At 39.9% G+C, this 14,832-nt stretch overlaps 1 protein-coding gene across 1 annotated transcript; it reads left to right on the forward strand.

The window, feature by feature from the left end:
- Nucleotides 1–7,594: 7,594 nt before the first annotated feature.
- Nucleotides 7,595–8,548, forward strand: LOC142851011 (olfactory receptor 13A1-like). The gene has a single exon (XM_075974903.1). It carries the CDS (start codon nucleotides 7,613–7,615, stop codon nucleotides 8,546–8,548), a length of 936 nt encoding a protein of 311 aa, XP_075831018.1. The 5' UTR covers nucleotides 7,595–7,612.
- Nucleotides 8,549–14,832: the final 6,284 nt, after the last annotated feature.

Genomic DNA, 14,832 nt, shown 5'->3' on the forward strand with positions numbered 1-14,832 from the left:
TAAAAATGTAGCAAACAGAATGTTAGTGTTGAAGGAACATGAATTCATAACAATACATTGAAGCCTTGGATGTAGGAAGAGGAAGGGGAAGCATAGAAAGTAAAACATACTTAGAATAACCCCACTGCATGTATGTCAAATTCAGATAAAATACTCTCAGCAGAATGCATAAGAGTCCTTTTCTACCATGGTGAGACCTTCCACGTAGAACATGAGAATACCAAGACATTCTGGGAGATCCAGAGTGTTGAAGAAAGGCTATCGGGGATGAACTGTTCCTACCCTCACTAGAAGACTCCCCTGACCACCCTCTTCCACACCAGTCTTCAGGGAATTTGAGTCATAAAGCCAAGAGTTTTCTTTAATTGATCCTAAGAGCTTTCTCCTTGAGTTTCTATCCCAAGAGGCACCAGGACAAACACCTGCCCTGGTCTCTGACAATCACGGGTATTTCTGAAGGTCAATATACACAAAGGAAGATGTGAGCTTCGTAGGGACCCTGAAGACTTGGTGCTTGCAGGAAAGGAGGGTTTGTGCTCAGCCATGTTCTCTTTGTGAAACCCACCCATCACCTCAACTCACTGGGACAGGGAAAGGTGAGTGAAAGATTGTAGTCCACTATGTGATTCTTCAGAACTCTCAAGCAAAAAGATACCTCACTATGAAAGAAACATTTGTCCAAGTTTTTGGGAAATCAGCACAGAAAGACAAAAGTACAATATAGTCATGTTTTCAATGAGTCCTGAATTTAATAAAGAGTGCTAAGCTCAAAGGACAGAAGATGATAGAAAGATTTGGTTTTATGCTCCACTGTATAAGCAGTAGAATATCAAGCTTCTAATTATGATCAAAGAGTTTATTCATGTCTGTTATCTTGTCTTACGTTCAAAACCAGATCTACTCATTCATCACCCAGTACTCACACTAATTTAGAAATGAAACCAACAGATTTAGATTAATCTAAAATCTGTTTTGATGACTAGAGAAGACATAAATATTGTCTTGTTTGGCCATGCCATACAAAGAATTGTGAGAAAGTGTCACAGAAGGCGTTCTCTTGCCCTGCTGTCCAGAGTATGCTGCTCTGTGGCAGGAGTGACCTTCACCTTTCATGGAGTTAAAAACATCATCCAAGCCTATAGATGTTAGCCTTGCCCTGTCTGTTGCAGAACTTGGCTGGCATGACTGGAAGTCACCTACAGAAACAATTTCTTATGTCTGACCTTAAGCATCAGGGAAATTGCCAAACCAATAAAGGGACCACTGTGAAAACAGGGATGCAAGTGTAGGAGCTTCCTGTACCAATTTTTCTGGATAGACCATGGATCAGCAGACACTCCATTTTCTGAACATAATGAGGATTCTCAACAGATTCTGAAGGTTTTCAATTCAGTCTTGCTGAGAGCTAAGTTACATGCAGGGATGTGTGGCCGTAGGGAATTTGCTTCCCACAAACTCCCCACCTGGATCCTAGATTCTTCCATGTCCACTTAGGCACAACTGGGCACCCTAGCAATAAAAGTTTAATGCTCAAAAGAGAATGATTAAATTATAGGAAGAGTGCTCAAGTGGATGCAGCTCCTTTCTCTGCTTCACAGTGTGCATGGGTTAACAGTTGGGAAGCAGATTAATTATTATCCCTCTGTATGACAATACCATATCTAAAAAAGATAGGATTGTCTTCTATGCCAATAGGAATGCCATGCATCAAAATATTGTTTATTAAACACATCATTATGAAAAAACTCATTATTGACCTAAGGTTTTCTAGAAGTATCATTCTCCTCTCTGTCATGAATGCAAAATATCCCACAGAAATATTTCTGCATTTGACTGTTGTATACACCAGTTTATGCCATGCCCCAAGTGGCCAGTCCAGGCAAAAGAGCAGACATCATCCACCAAAGTGAGTTCCCAACAACCTCTTCTCTCTGTTGCTTTTCCTCTACGATAGTACAGGTACCAAGGCTTCTGCGTGATACTCAGCAGGGGATGCCTGGTTTGATTCTGATGAGAAGCAGCAACTCTTACCACTTAGTGAGGAGCACAGAGTGAAGTTTGTACTCTCCCTATGAAGAGGCACATACTCTTCAAGGAGCTGCTACAGTGTGAAAGTCCTGTGTTTAATTCAGTCTTTGCCCATCACAGATTCATGGTCATGATGATCATCTAATCTTCATCACACTGTTTTTCAAGAACAAAGCTCCCCTCCAGTGTGCTAGCCAGTCTCAATTTGGACTTACTCCACTGCATGAACTGGCTTTTTGGAGCCCTTTCCCTATGATGAGATACCTTGCTCAGCCTTGGTGGGGGGAGGGAAGAGCCTTGGTATGCAGGACTTTGTTGACTTCCCAAGGGAGGCCTTACCCCCTCTGAGGAGTAGATGGGGGAAATGGGGAAGGGGAAAAAGGCGAACTAGGGTTGGTAAGCAAAATGAAAAAAATCTTTTAATTAAAAAAAGAAAAAAGTGAACGCAATCCTTCTTTATACTTTTCAAGGTACGTTTAAGGAAGAGGTTTGCATGTCCTTCTAACCATACCTCCCCAGGACCATAAAGATGCTGACAGTGTCACTCGGGACAGCTCTTACTTGCTTTATAACCCTGAGAAATTCAAGCTCTGTAACTTTGCAATTACCAGAGAAATGTGTGTGTGTGTGTCTCTCTCTGTGTGTCTCTGTGTGTGTGTGTGTCTCTGTGTGTGTGTGTCTCTGTGTGTGTGTGTGTGTGTATTATCTGGAAACTTTGCAGCATGGGAGCTCAATAAAAAAAACTGGTACAAAGCGTATTGAGTAAGAGATTCTTTTCTCACCTCAGACCCTATCCTGCTGGTGCTAGGTTTTTCTGGACCCTGAGAGGGTGTTGAGACTGGCTGAACCTCAATAGCTTTCAATACTGTAGGAGCTTAGAAGACAAGAGCAGTGTAGACGATGGAGTCCTGACTTGTGAAGTCTCAGAGGGAAGCAAAAAAGCTACTGGGCCTTTTGTGTGGAGAAGCTGTAATGTCTGGTTAGCTGGAGCAGAAGAAATGGCTGGAACCACTGAAATAAAACCTTTCCTTTCCTGGGACAATGGATGCTGGTCACCTGGGGCTTAAGAATCAGCCTTGGAAACCAACATCAGTGAGGTGAAGCACTCTTGGAAGTGTTGCACACAGAAGGTACCTTCCTATTGGCAGCTGAACTTAGTGGTCTAAGGTCACCAAGTGCTGATGGTTCTAGAGGCGTGAAGGGCCATAGGAGATAACTGCAGCAGGGCACTGTGAGCAGCCAGGAGAGGCCATTGGGAACCATGCAGCCTCGGTGGCTGCTGAATCCTCAGGACTGAAGGGATCACAAAGAGAGGTGGAGGCTTGACACAGTGAAGAGAGCCCAGAAGATTGTGAATAATCCCAGACATGATCATTGAATTATTTAGACTGTTTTAGTGAGTGTGATTTTGCTTTACTCGAATTGTGACTGTGCCCTGGTTCTTCCCTCTTGAAGTAAAAAAGTATTTGGCTTCATTTTTATTTTATAGGAGCCCGTAGTTGGTAGACTTTAATTTTTCTTTCTTTTCTTCATTTTTTTTCTTTGAGTATGTGCTAAAAGATTTTTTATCTTATTGAAAATAGATTCTTTTCTCACACAATATATCCTGATTATAATTTCACCTCCCTCTGCTCCTTCAAGTCGCTCTCTAGCTCCCTTTCCATTCATTCATTCATTTCTACTCCCTTTTTCTTCTCTATTAGAAAAGAACAGGCTTCTAAGAGATAACAACCAAAAATGGCAAATAAAATATAAGATGTAGCAAAATTTTTCATATTGAAGTTGGACATAGCATCCCAACAGTAAGAAAAAGAGTCTCAAGAGCAGGCAGAAGAGTCGGAGACCAACTCTTTCTCATAGTCATGAGTCTCATAAAAATGCTAAGCTAATAGATATCATATCTACCTAGAGGACCTGGTGTAGATCCATATAGGCCTTGTGCTTGCTGCTTCAGTCTCTGTGAGCTCATCTGTGCCTTGCTTAGTCAATTCAGAGAGCCATGTTAAGACTTTGAATCTTTAAAAGATATTTTGGATTTTAAGAGACTTTGGATTTTTACAAAGACAAAACTTTTAATGTGTATGGATTGATAAAAACTGTGGAAATTTTAAGTTTTAATATGTTTTATATTTATGGTATTTATTAATCCTTTTTTGTGGTGAGCCCACAAAAAAAGAAAGAAGAGGTCTTAATTGTGGTTTCCTCTGTAAGACTGGATGTTTGATGAGACTGCAGAGCAGTTTTTTTTCTAAATTAGTGATTGATGTGAGAGGGTCCAGCCCATGGTGGGTGGGGTCATGCCTTGACTGCTGGTCCTTAATTCTATAGGGAAGCAGACTGAGCAAGCCGTGGGGAGCAATCATTAACCAGCTGCCCTCCACAGCCTCTGCATCAACTCCTGTCTCCAGGTTCCTACCCTGTTTGAGTTCCTGTCCTGACTTCCTTCAACGATGAAGAGAGATGTAGAACTGTAAGTCAAATAAACCCATTCGACCCTAAGTTGCTTCAGTAATGGTGTTTCATTACAGCAATAGTAGCCCTAAGACATTTATATCTAAAGCTTAAAAGGTAATATTCACATGTAAAAGGAAGTATGTAATGTTTGTCTCTCTGGACCTTGGTAGCCTCATTCAGGCTGATTGCTTCCAGATCTACAATTTCCCATAAACTTGATAACTTCATTTTTGTTAACAGATAAATAATGTTTTATTTAAGTATAATAAGCTCACTATCCATTCTTAATATGATGGACATTTTTGTTGTTTCCATTTCCTGGCTACTGTGAATAGAGCGACAATGAACATGGAAGAACAAGAGTCGCCTTATTAAGAGGTATAGTCCTTTGGGCGCATGCCTAAGAGTGCTATACCTGAAAATGTAGTGCATCTATTTCCAGTTTTTTGAGGAAGCGCTGTACTGGTTTCTATGGTAGTTGTACCAGTTTCCACACCCACTGGAATGAACAATTGTTCCCTTTCTCCACATCCTTGGCTGCATCTATAGTCATGTGCTTATTTTTTCTATCTTGGCCAGCATGAATGGGCTAAGATTTAGTATCAAAGTAATTTTAACCTGATTTCTCTGATGGCAAATGATATTGAACAATTATAATGTTTTTCAGTTATTTGTGTTTCAGCTTTGAAAATTCTCTGTTTAATTCCATTTCCCATTTTTAGTTAGATTGTTTTCTCTCTGTTTAAACGTTTTAGTTATTTGTATATTCTGGATATTAACCCTCTCGGTGGTAGAGTTGGCAAAGGTTTTTGCCATTCTTTAGGCTACCTCTTCACTTACATGATGATGTTCTTTCCCCACACAGAAGCTTCATTGCTACATGTGGGCCCATTTGTCAATTATTGAGCATAGTGCCTGTGCAGCTATGGTCTTACTCAGAAAGTCCTTTTCTGTGACAATGAGTTGAAGCATCTTCCCTGTTTATATTCTATCGTTTTCAGGGTATTGGGTCATATGCTGAGGTCCTTGATCCACTTGGAGCTGAATTTTGTACAAGTTGAGAGGTAAGGAACTAGTTTCATTCTTCTATGTGTAACTCCAGTTTGACCAGAATGGTCTTTTCTCTAGTGCGTATTTCTATTTGTTTGCAATACAATAGGTGTCTGTAAGGGCATGGACATGTGTCCAGGTCTTCAAATTGCCCTATTTATTACATTTCTCTGTCATTTCTTCTTAGGTGTGTTATTCAGAAATTGGTTAGTTATTTTTCATGCAATGTGATTTTTATAGATGTGCTACTGGTGTTAGAATTTTGCCATATAGCACATGTTATTCATTATTCAATAACTTCAATTAGGCTTCAATTATTATTAGGTCTTTCCCTTTAGATCAACCAAGGGTCAATCTTGATCACATTTCCTGTAATATGAGGGATGTACACCCTAGGGATGGAAGCTAATCTCACACATAAATTATTAGTAATATCAGGGGAGTATTTCATAGTTTCAAGTGTAGTCATATTAGCTAGCCAGATACAGGAACTGCCAAGAATATTAGAGGAATTCTCTTTTGCAATCCTGTTTCTGAAGAACCACTTGCAACCAAACTAAGTATTGACATTCTTTAGTGCAATAGAATAGAGTGGTGGTAGAGACACAGTTAGACATAACACTGTCAACATGATTGCAGAGGGTAAATACTATATTTGCAAACCTCTACATAGAAATGGACGCAAATATAATATTTAAAATTCAACATTTTCTATTATCTTGATGAGAAATAGGTTGTGAGCCTTGCTATGGAAAAGAGATATGAAATAAAATGTGATTTTAAAAGACTGAAGTAGTGCTGCAAATAAGTGCCATAAACAGGCTTATAAATAAGAGTAGAGTGTGTTCATACATGAACTCATGAAGGAACTATGGAACCTAATGGATGATGTTAGATGTATTTCCTATGCCAAGCTGTAGAATGTGATTTGCTGAAGGACACAGTGAATTTGGATTGGAGCCAAGGACCAATTATCTTCAGATGCATGCTCTATAGTTCTTGGGTGCTGAAGGAGAAAAATAGAAATGTTGGAAATAAAAAGAATTCAGAAATTATGAAAGAGTTGAAGACATTGGGAACAGGAGGTATAAGGTTGGGAAAGCTATAGTTACAGACTTTGAGGACCATTGGGTGAGAGGGGGAAGATGATGTAGAACACATTCTTGGCTCATAGAACAGGAAGCTACTGAGAACCTATCATAGGTATAGCGCCTAAGGGTAAAACCATGAGTCAAAGAGATGGAACTCCATAGGTTAAGCAATAAAACACGGGGCAACTGAGGATGAACCTCTATGTAAGGCTATTTAAACCACACAGAAGCATTTGTAGACAGTGACAAGGATTTCAGCTGTGTGTATACTGACTTTGAAGTTACTGTGATTCATTGAGACAAAAATGCCACAAAAGCACTATGGGTTTATAGGCCTGGGTATTGAGAAATGCCCTCTAGGGATATAGATTTGAAGTAGGTTACAGTCAGGACAGTTTCAACCAAATCAGAAGTCACAGACCATAATAAGTAAAATTCAGAATACACATGGATTTTTGGAAATGGGGAATGACAATTATCAGGTTGAGATGTATAAAAGATCAACCACTCCAAATATCAGAGAAGCCAGGAAGCCAGGTGTGAAGAATGTACAAGAGCCATCTCGGGATGTTCATCAGATTTGTCATTTGTAAAGAATACCTGCTGTGGAGGGGAGGGCACAGCCGTGTCTCCAGCACTGTCAGCAGAGCATGGTGCTTGCAGGTGACAGAGAAGTAGAGCACAGGCAGGTCCTGAGTGAGGGTGCTTCACTCAACTCTCATCCTCAAGATGATGGAAGAGGAGATGTCCCTCTTGATGCAAATCTACATGGTGAAACTTTCTAGATAGGAAACAAAAAGTAAATGAAAGAAATGTCATTTCCCAATAGTGTGCTACAGACAACAAGGGACAAGAGGCTGCCATGAATAAAATACATTCACTCCTTCCCTTTCTGAGAGCAGAGAACTTTGAGATGATCAAGTTTGGAAAGCAGACTTTGAAGTGGTAACATGTCAACAGACACAGTGGTGAAACAGATACTTTCCACTATGATGTTGAGTCCTAACCAGACAATGGGGACAGAGTTTGTGCTGGAAGGGTTCTCAGAGAACCCTGGTCTAAAACTTCTCCTGATAATCTGCTTCCTGTCACTCTACACAATGGCTCTGATAGGAAACACTGTCATCATTGCTTTGGTCACTTCCAGCACTGGGCTCCACAGTCCCATGTACTTTTTCCTGTGCAACCTGGCCACCATGGATATTGTCTGCACCTCCTCTGTGCTGCCCAAAGCACTGCTTGGCCTAGTGTCTGAGGAAAACACCATCTCCTTCAAGGGGTGCATGACCCAGCTCTTCTTCCTTCTGTGGTCCTTGTCTTCTGAGCTGCTGCTGCTCACGGTCATGGCCTACGACCGCTATGTGGCCATCTGCCATCCCCTTCACTACAGCTCTAGGATGAGCCCACAGCTGTGTGGGGCCCTGGCCATGGCTGTGTGGTCCATCTGTGCTCTGAATGCATCTGTCCACACTGGTCTAATGACAAGACTGTCATTCTGTGGCCCCAAAGTCATCACTCACTTCTTCTGTGAGATCCCCCCACTCCTCCTCCTCTCCTGCAGCTCCACATATGTGAATAGCATCATGACTCTTATAGCAGATGCCTTTTATGGAGGCATCAACTTCTTCCTCACCTTGCTCTCCTATGGCTGCATCATCGCCAGCATCCTGCGCATGCGCTCTGCTGAGGGCAAGAGGAAGGCCTTTTCTACCTGCTCCTCCCACCTCATCGTGGTCTGTGTGTACTACTCATCTGTGTTCTGTGCCTACATCAGTCCTGCTTCCAGCTACAGCCCAGAGAGAAGCAAAGTGACCTCAGTGCTGTACTCGGTCCTCAGCCCAACCCTGAACCCCCTCATCTATACACTGAGGAACAAGGATGTCAAGCTGGCCCTGGGGAGGCTCCTGCCCTCTTTCTCACATTAAGTGGACATGTGCAGGCTGTTCTCCTGGCCTGGGCTGTTTCTCAACATGCTCTCCCAGTAACAGCATCATGGAACAGGGGTGTGCCTGTTTCTGTTTTAGAAAAATATTCTGTGGTGCAAACATTGTACAATTCTACTTACTGTAACCTCAAAAACAACAAAATTCTTAGAGACAATGTAAACAAAACACCCAAGCTTTCTTTACTGATTAAAGTTTACCTAAATGGAGATTCCATTCTCCTAGACTGGAAGATTTCCGAGGGTGACAATGGTGACAGTCACGAAACAAAGCCCTTTAATCCATTGTCATCCTGCAAACATCACAGGGCTTTGTTCAGAACTACAGCTAAGAATCTAAACTTCATAAGGAAACCTGAGGGAAAAGCAACGCCACAGTGTCTTGAGAAGACCAAAGTTGAGTGGCTCGGGTCCTCCATTTCACAGCTTTACCCTGAGCTGTGGAAGTGAAAGGTGGGATGGAGAAAGAGGGACTCAATCTATGGAGCACAGATTAAGTTTCAAAAATGAAATCAAATGTGTGAGCCAGCTTGCTTACGACAGTGACGGCAACTGAACTCCTGGTAAAGATCCATTATTTCCCACAATGTGTCTGGGGAAACTAGAAAAATGTATAAATTCAAAGAGTAGAATGGAATTCTTTCTCTACACTATAAATGGAAACCAAAAAAAAATAGATCATAGATTAAAATGCTAGGGTAAAACTTTTCCGTACACATATTTTCATCATATTCTTTCCTCTTCCTCAACTCCCATATCCTACCTACGTACTTACCTACACGTGAAACAACCATCTCTCTTAAACAAAATGCAAAAATGCAAAACAAATCTAAGTCAATAAGACAAAAATACCAAAGTAAAAAGCACACGCCAAAAAAAAAATGTCTTTTTTGTGTTGATCAATGACTCCTTGCTAAAACCCTCTGAGAACAGAATGAGGAGGCAGAAGAAAGGAAGAAGGGGGAGTGGCTCTGTAGCTACTGCTAAGATGCTGACTAAGAGACAGCTCAGCCGAGAAAGGGCAGCGTCTGCAGCAACTACTGCTGAAGCAATGCTGTATCCTTTTCAGACTAAACACATTCTTCATCAGCTTACTTCCTTATTCTTAAATGCTGTACCACACCAGGGCTTGTGATATAAATCAAGTATCTTGTATTATTAACTAGTTCTTCATCTTTGTAACCAAAATACTTTTTCAAAACATTTATTCTGTCTTATGTTTTCAAAAGACTCAGTCCATGGGCACTTGGCTCTTTGCTTTGGTCTTTTGTGAAGCAGGGATTTATGGCAGTATGGACAGTGGGAATTAACTGTCTTTCTATCTATCATGGTGGCCCAGAACACGTATTAGTGGAACACCTGTGCTTAACTGGCTTTCTCCTTTCTCTTTAGCCAAGGCTTTCTAGTTTCCAGTCCCTGGGATGGTATTGCCCACATAGAGAGCAGATCCCCTGCTTCAGTGAATCCTTTCTGAAAACACTCTCACCTGCATGGACAGAAATGTCCCTCAGTGAGCTCCTAGTTCAGTGGTTCTCAACCTATGGGTCAAGACCCTTTCGAGAGTTGAATGACCCTTTTGCTGGGGTCACCTAAGACCGTCAGCAATATCAGATATTAAATTATAGTTCATAACAGTAGCAAACTTAGCTATGAAGTAGGAATTAAAATAATTTTATGATGGTTGGGATCACCACAACATGAGGAACATATATTAAAGGGTTGCAGTATTAGGAAGGTTGAGAACCACTGTCCTAGGTAATTCTGGATTCAGTTATGGTGACAATAAAAAGTAATATCTTGGAATCACTGGCTTGGGTCTAGTTTGCCTATTGACTTCTTTGACACTATTTTCTTCATCTTTTAGCCATGTTTTGTGCCATTTCTCCTATTATTAATTTCACGGCTGTTATTTAAGCTACAGAACAAATGATAATCACCCAAATACAAGCATACAAATGGTCACAAACATACATACATGCATATATCTCATAAATACATTATTTAGGAATTCTTATTATGGTGGGACATGCTTTATGTCAAGGTAACATTACCTACAACATACAACACAATACAGCAATGACCCTCCAGGGAAAGTCAAGTCACACATAGGAAACCAGACACTGGGGTCTAAGTCAGAACTGTGACTAAGCAAACCCCTAATCTGGCACCATGTCCAGGAAAGGGCTACTGTGCTGATGGCTGTCTCTGGGCTCTGTGTGTTGGATCCAGGGAGGTTCATTCTGTAGGCATTAGTGTTTGTCAAGCCCAGTCTCCTATTTTTCTATAATGGATATCCTTCCTTCAAGCTGGAATATAAACCATGCTTCAAGAGTGTTATGAAATAATTGTAAAAATGGCCAAGATCAAAAACACCAGAACTGGTGGTAAACATACCACTACCATATTGTAAGGCCAAAAGAGGTGGAGCCAGCATCCAGGGCTGCTGCAACAACACTGCTTACCATTTTAAAATACTCCTTGTCAGAAAAGAATTTCAGATACACAATAGAAGAAATTCAGACCAAAAAGAAAGACCTTTAAATGGGTCAGAGTTTGGATAAATATACATGGGCTTATGAGAGAGAAGAAAGAGTACAGAGGTAATAGATTAAAGGAGTAAAGTTAATGAAACAAACATTAAAAAAGTAATAGAGTTAAAAATAAGCCACGTAAAGATGGAATACACAGAGAGAGTCTGGATTATGTATATTTTGTGTTTTATTTGAATTTTTTGACTACAGAGAGAAATTTGATTCTGGAGGCTGCTAAGTTAAACCAACATAAAGGTATCTTGACTTCAAAATTTGAGTCTAAAGATGCATTGTTTGAGAAAAGAAGTTCTGCTTTTGTTTCGCAGAAGATGAGAACCTGTGGATTCCTTCCAGGTTAATATGGTTTGATGGAACAAGACCCCCCTAAAAGGTCTCCATGAATCCTAAAAATACTTGACCAAACAAAGAGCAGGAAGCAGTTTGGAGAAAACTATGCCCAAATTCCAAAAATGATTTTTTTTATAGATGTTTGTTTTCATTTAAAGGAGGCTGATTATAAGTGATTAATGATCACAATCAATTACTAAAAAGGGGGGGAGGATATGATATAGAAAGGAAAACTTTGAATTGGTATGGATCTTGAACTATTGATACATATTTAAGGTTGCTTTGGTTATAGTGTGTATATGGATTTCTGTTCTTGTTTAAGGTATTATGTTTATGCAGTTCATTTAAAAATGTATAATTAAGAAATAAAGATTAATATTCATCTATAATAATCAAACTGTAGTCAAGTTAATTAGGTTTTCTAGATGTACAGAGATATATTTCACAGGGATAGGTATTATTCAAACCATCCAAAGACCTGCAGAATATGGTATTTTAAATGTTTTCACAACTTAGTATTTTCTCAACAGTGAGACATGTCTGCTTCTGGCAGTGCCAATTACTTCAGAGAGGTTGATGGGCATTGAAGAAACTTGTTATGGAATTTGTCTTCAATGTGACAAGGATAACGATTTGGGCAAGAAATTGTTCTTGCTTGGACTGATTAATGGTATGCTGTATCAACTGGACATGCAAGACCCACAGAAAAGTGAGTGCTGAACTTTCAAAAGACAGGATGGTCCTTCAGGGTTCCTGCTTCACAGAAGAAACTGCCACACATTCTGCAGGACACAAAAGAAATCAACTGAAGAACTTTGCCATTACAAGGCAGGACAGATCTTCAAATTTCCTGCTTCATGGAAAAGTCTGCCAGATACAATGGGCCTGTATGCTGAATATGGATGCCCCAACCTTACAGAAGAACTTTGGTACCTGTCCAGGCAGCAAGATGTCTCTGTCAATTCTAGAGTTTTGGAAGTTGCTTACAATGTATCTCCTGTTTACTTAGGTTGATGTGGGGATTCCCCTCTGTATGCTGTGACTACGTTTTATTACTATTGGTTAATAAAGAATCTGCTTTAGGCCTATGGCAGGTCACAATAAAGCCAGGTGGAAAATCCATACAGAGATATAAAGAGAAAGTAGGCAGATTCAAGGAGATGCCATGTAGCTGCCAAAGGAGAAAGACACCAGCTACCAGTCAGAAACTTACCAGTAGGTCACATTATTGTGGCAATACATAAATTAATAGAAGTGGGCTAATTTAAGATGTAACGATTAGCTAGAAATATGCCTAAGCTATTGGCCAAACAGTGTTGTAATTAGTATAGTTTCTATGTGATTATTCCATTCAGGGTGGCTGGGAAACCAACAAGTTGCCTCTTACTCCATTAGGTAATATTATATCCTTCTGGGGTCTTTGAAGAGTTGAAGACAGATAGATACAGTTTTCTTGGTTTATAATAAAAGACAAATTAGATACGAAACTTTAGACTCACAAAGATAAAAGAGGTGATAGTATATTTTCTTTAATTTTGCCAGATACAAATAGACTATTATAACTTTTTGCTTGATCCTGTTTTGTTATATATACTTTTATTATGTTAAAGTTAAAACCTTCCTTTCTATTTAGACAGAAAAGAGGAGATAATGTGGGATTCCCCTCTGTATGCTGTGAATTTGTTTTCTTATCATTGGTTAATAAAGAAGCTGTTTCATCATATAGCAGATGAGAATATAGCCAGGCTGGAAGAGATAGAGAAAGTAAACAGAGTCAGAAAGATGCCATGTAGCTGCCAAAGGATAAAGAACAGAACAGAATCTTACCTGGCAAGCCACAGTTTCATGGTAATACAAAGATTAATAGAAATGGGTTAATTTAAGATGTAAGAATTAGTTAATAAGAAGCCTGAGCTAACCAACCCCACATCAGATAGCTATATTTCTGCAAAATGTAGAAATAACTCAAGAAATTGGTCATCAAAAGAACAAATAATCCAATAAAAAAATGGAGTACAGACCTAAACAGAGAACTTTCAACAGAGAACTCTAAAATGGCTGAAAGACACTTAAGAAAATGCTCAATATCCTTGGCCATCAGAGAAATACAAATCAAAACAACTCTGAGATTCCATCTTACACCTGTAAGAATGGCCAAGATCAAAAACACTAATGACAAATTATGCTGGAGAGGTTGTGAGGTAAAGGGAATGCTCCTGCGCTGCTGATGGGAGTGCAAGCTGGTATAGCCCCTTTTGATATCAGTATAGCAAATTACCAGAAAATTAGGAAACAACCTTCCTCAGGACCCAGCAATACCACTTTGGGGTATATATTCAAAGGATGCTCAATCGTACCACAAGGACATGTGCTCAGCTATGTTCATAGTAGTATTGCTTGTCATAGCCAGAACGTGGAAACAACCTAAATGCCCCTCGACCAAAGAATGTACATTTACACAATGGAGTACTACACAACAGAAAAAATAACAACATCTTGAAATTTGCAAGCAAAGTGATGGGTCTAGAAAACATCATATTGAATGAGGTAACCCAGACCCAGAAAGATAATTATCATATGTACTCACTCATAAGTGGTTTTTAAACATAAAGCAAAAAAGGCCAGCCTACAAATCACAATCCCAGAGAACCTAGGCAACAATGATGACCCTAAGAGAGACATACATGGATCTAATCTACATGGAAAGTAGAAAAAGACAAGATCTCCTGAGTAAATTGGGAGCATGGGGACCATGGGAGAGGGCTGAAGAGGAGAGGAGAGGCAGGGAAGGTAGCAGAGAAAAATGTAGAGCTCAATAAAATCAATAAAAAAGTATATATATGTTCATAAATATAAAACTCTTCAGTCTGGGGGCTGGAGAGATGGCTCAGTGGTTAAGAGCATTGCCTGCTCTTCCAAAGGTCCTGAGTTCAATTCCCAGCAACCACATGGTGGCTCACAACCATCTGTAAAGAGGTCTAGCGCCCTCTTCTGGCCGTCGGGCACACACACAGACAGAATATTGTATACATAATAAATAAATAAATAAATAAACTCTTCAGTTTGTATAATGCTACCTGTATATATAGTCTCAGGGCTGAATAAATATTTTAAATGATTATAAATGTAGCAAACAGAATGAAAGTGCTGAAGTAACGTTAATTCATAACAATACATTGAAAAGTTTGAATGTAGGAAGAGGAGAGGGGGAGGCACAAAAAGTACAAGATACTTAGAATAAACCCATTGTGTGTGAGTGTGCGTGTGTGTGTGTGCGTGCGTGCGTGTGTGTGTGTGTGTGTGTGTGCGTGTGTGTGTGTGTGTGTGTGTGAAATTCAGATGAAGTACTCTCAAAAAATACAAAGTCAATTTGTGTCATGGTGAGACC

This window comes from Microtus pennsylvanicus, chromosome 5 (assembly GCF_037038515.1).
Source record: "Microtus pennsylvanicus isolate mMicPen1 chromosome 5, mMicPen1.hap1, whole genome shotgun sequence".
Taxonomy (NCBI): Eukaryota; Metazoa; Chordata; class Mammalia; order Rodentia; family Cricetidae; genus Microtus; species Microtus pennsylvanicus.

What these genes read in the sequence shown, in the direction of transcription:
- LOC142851011 (XM_075974903.1), top strand. Translation starts at nt 7,613, where the DNA reads ATGATGTTGAGTCCTAACCAGACAATGGGGACAGAGTTTGTGCTGGAA.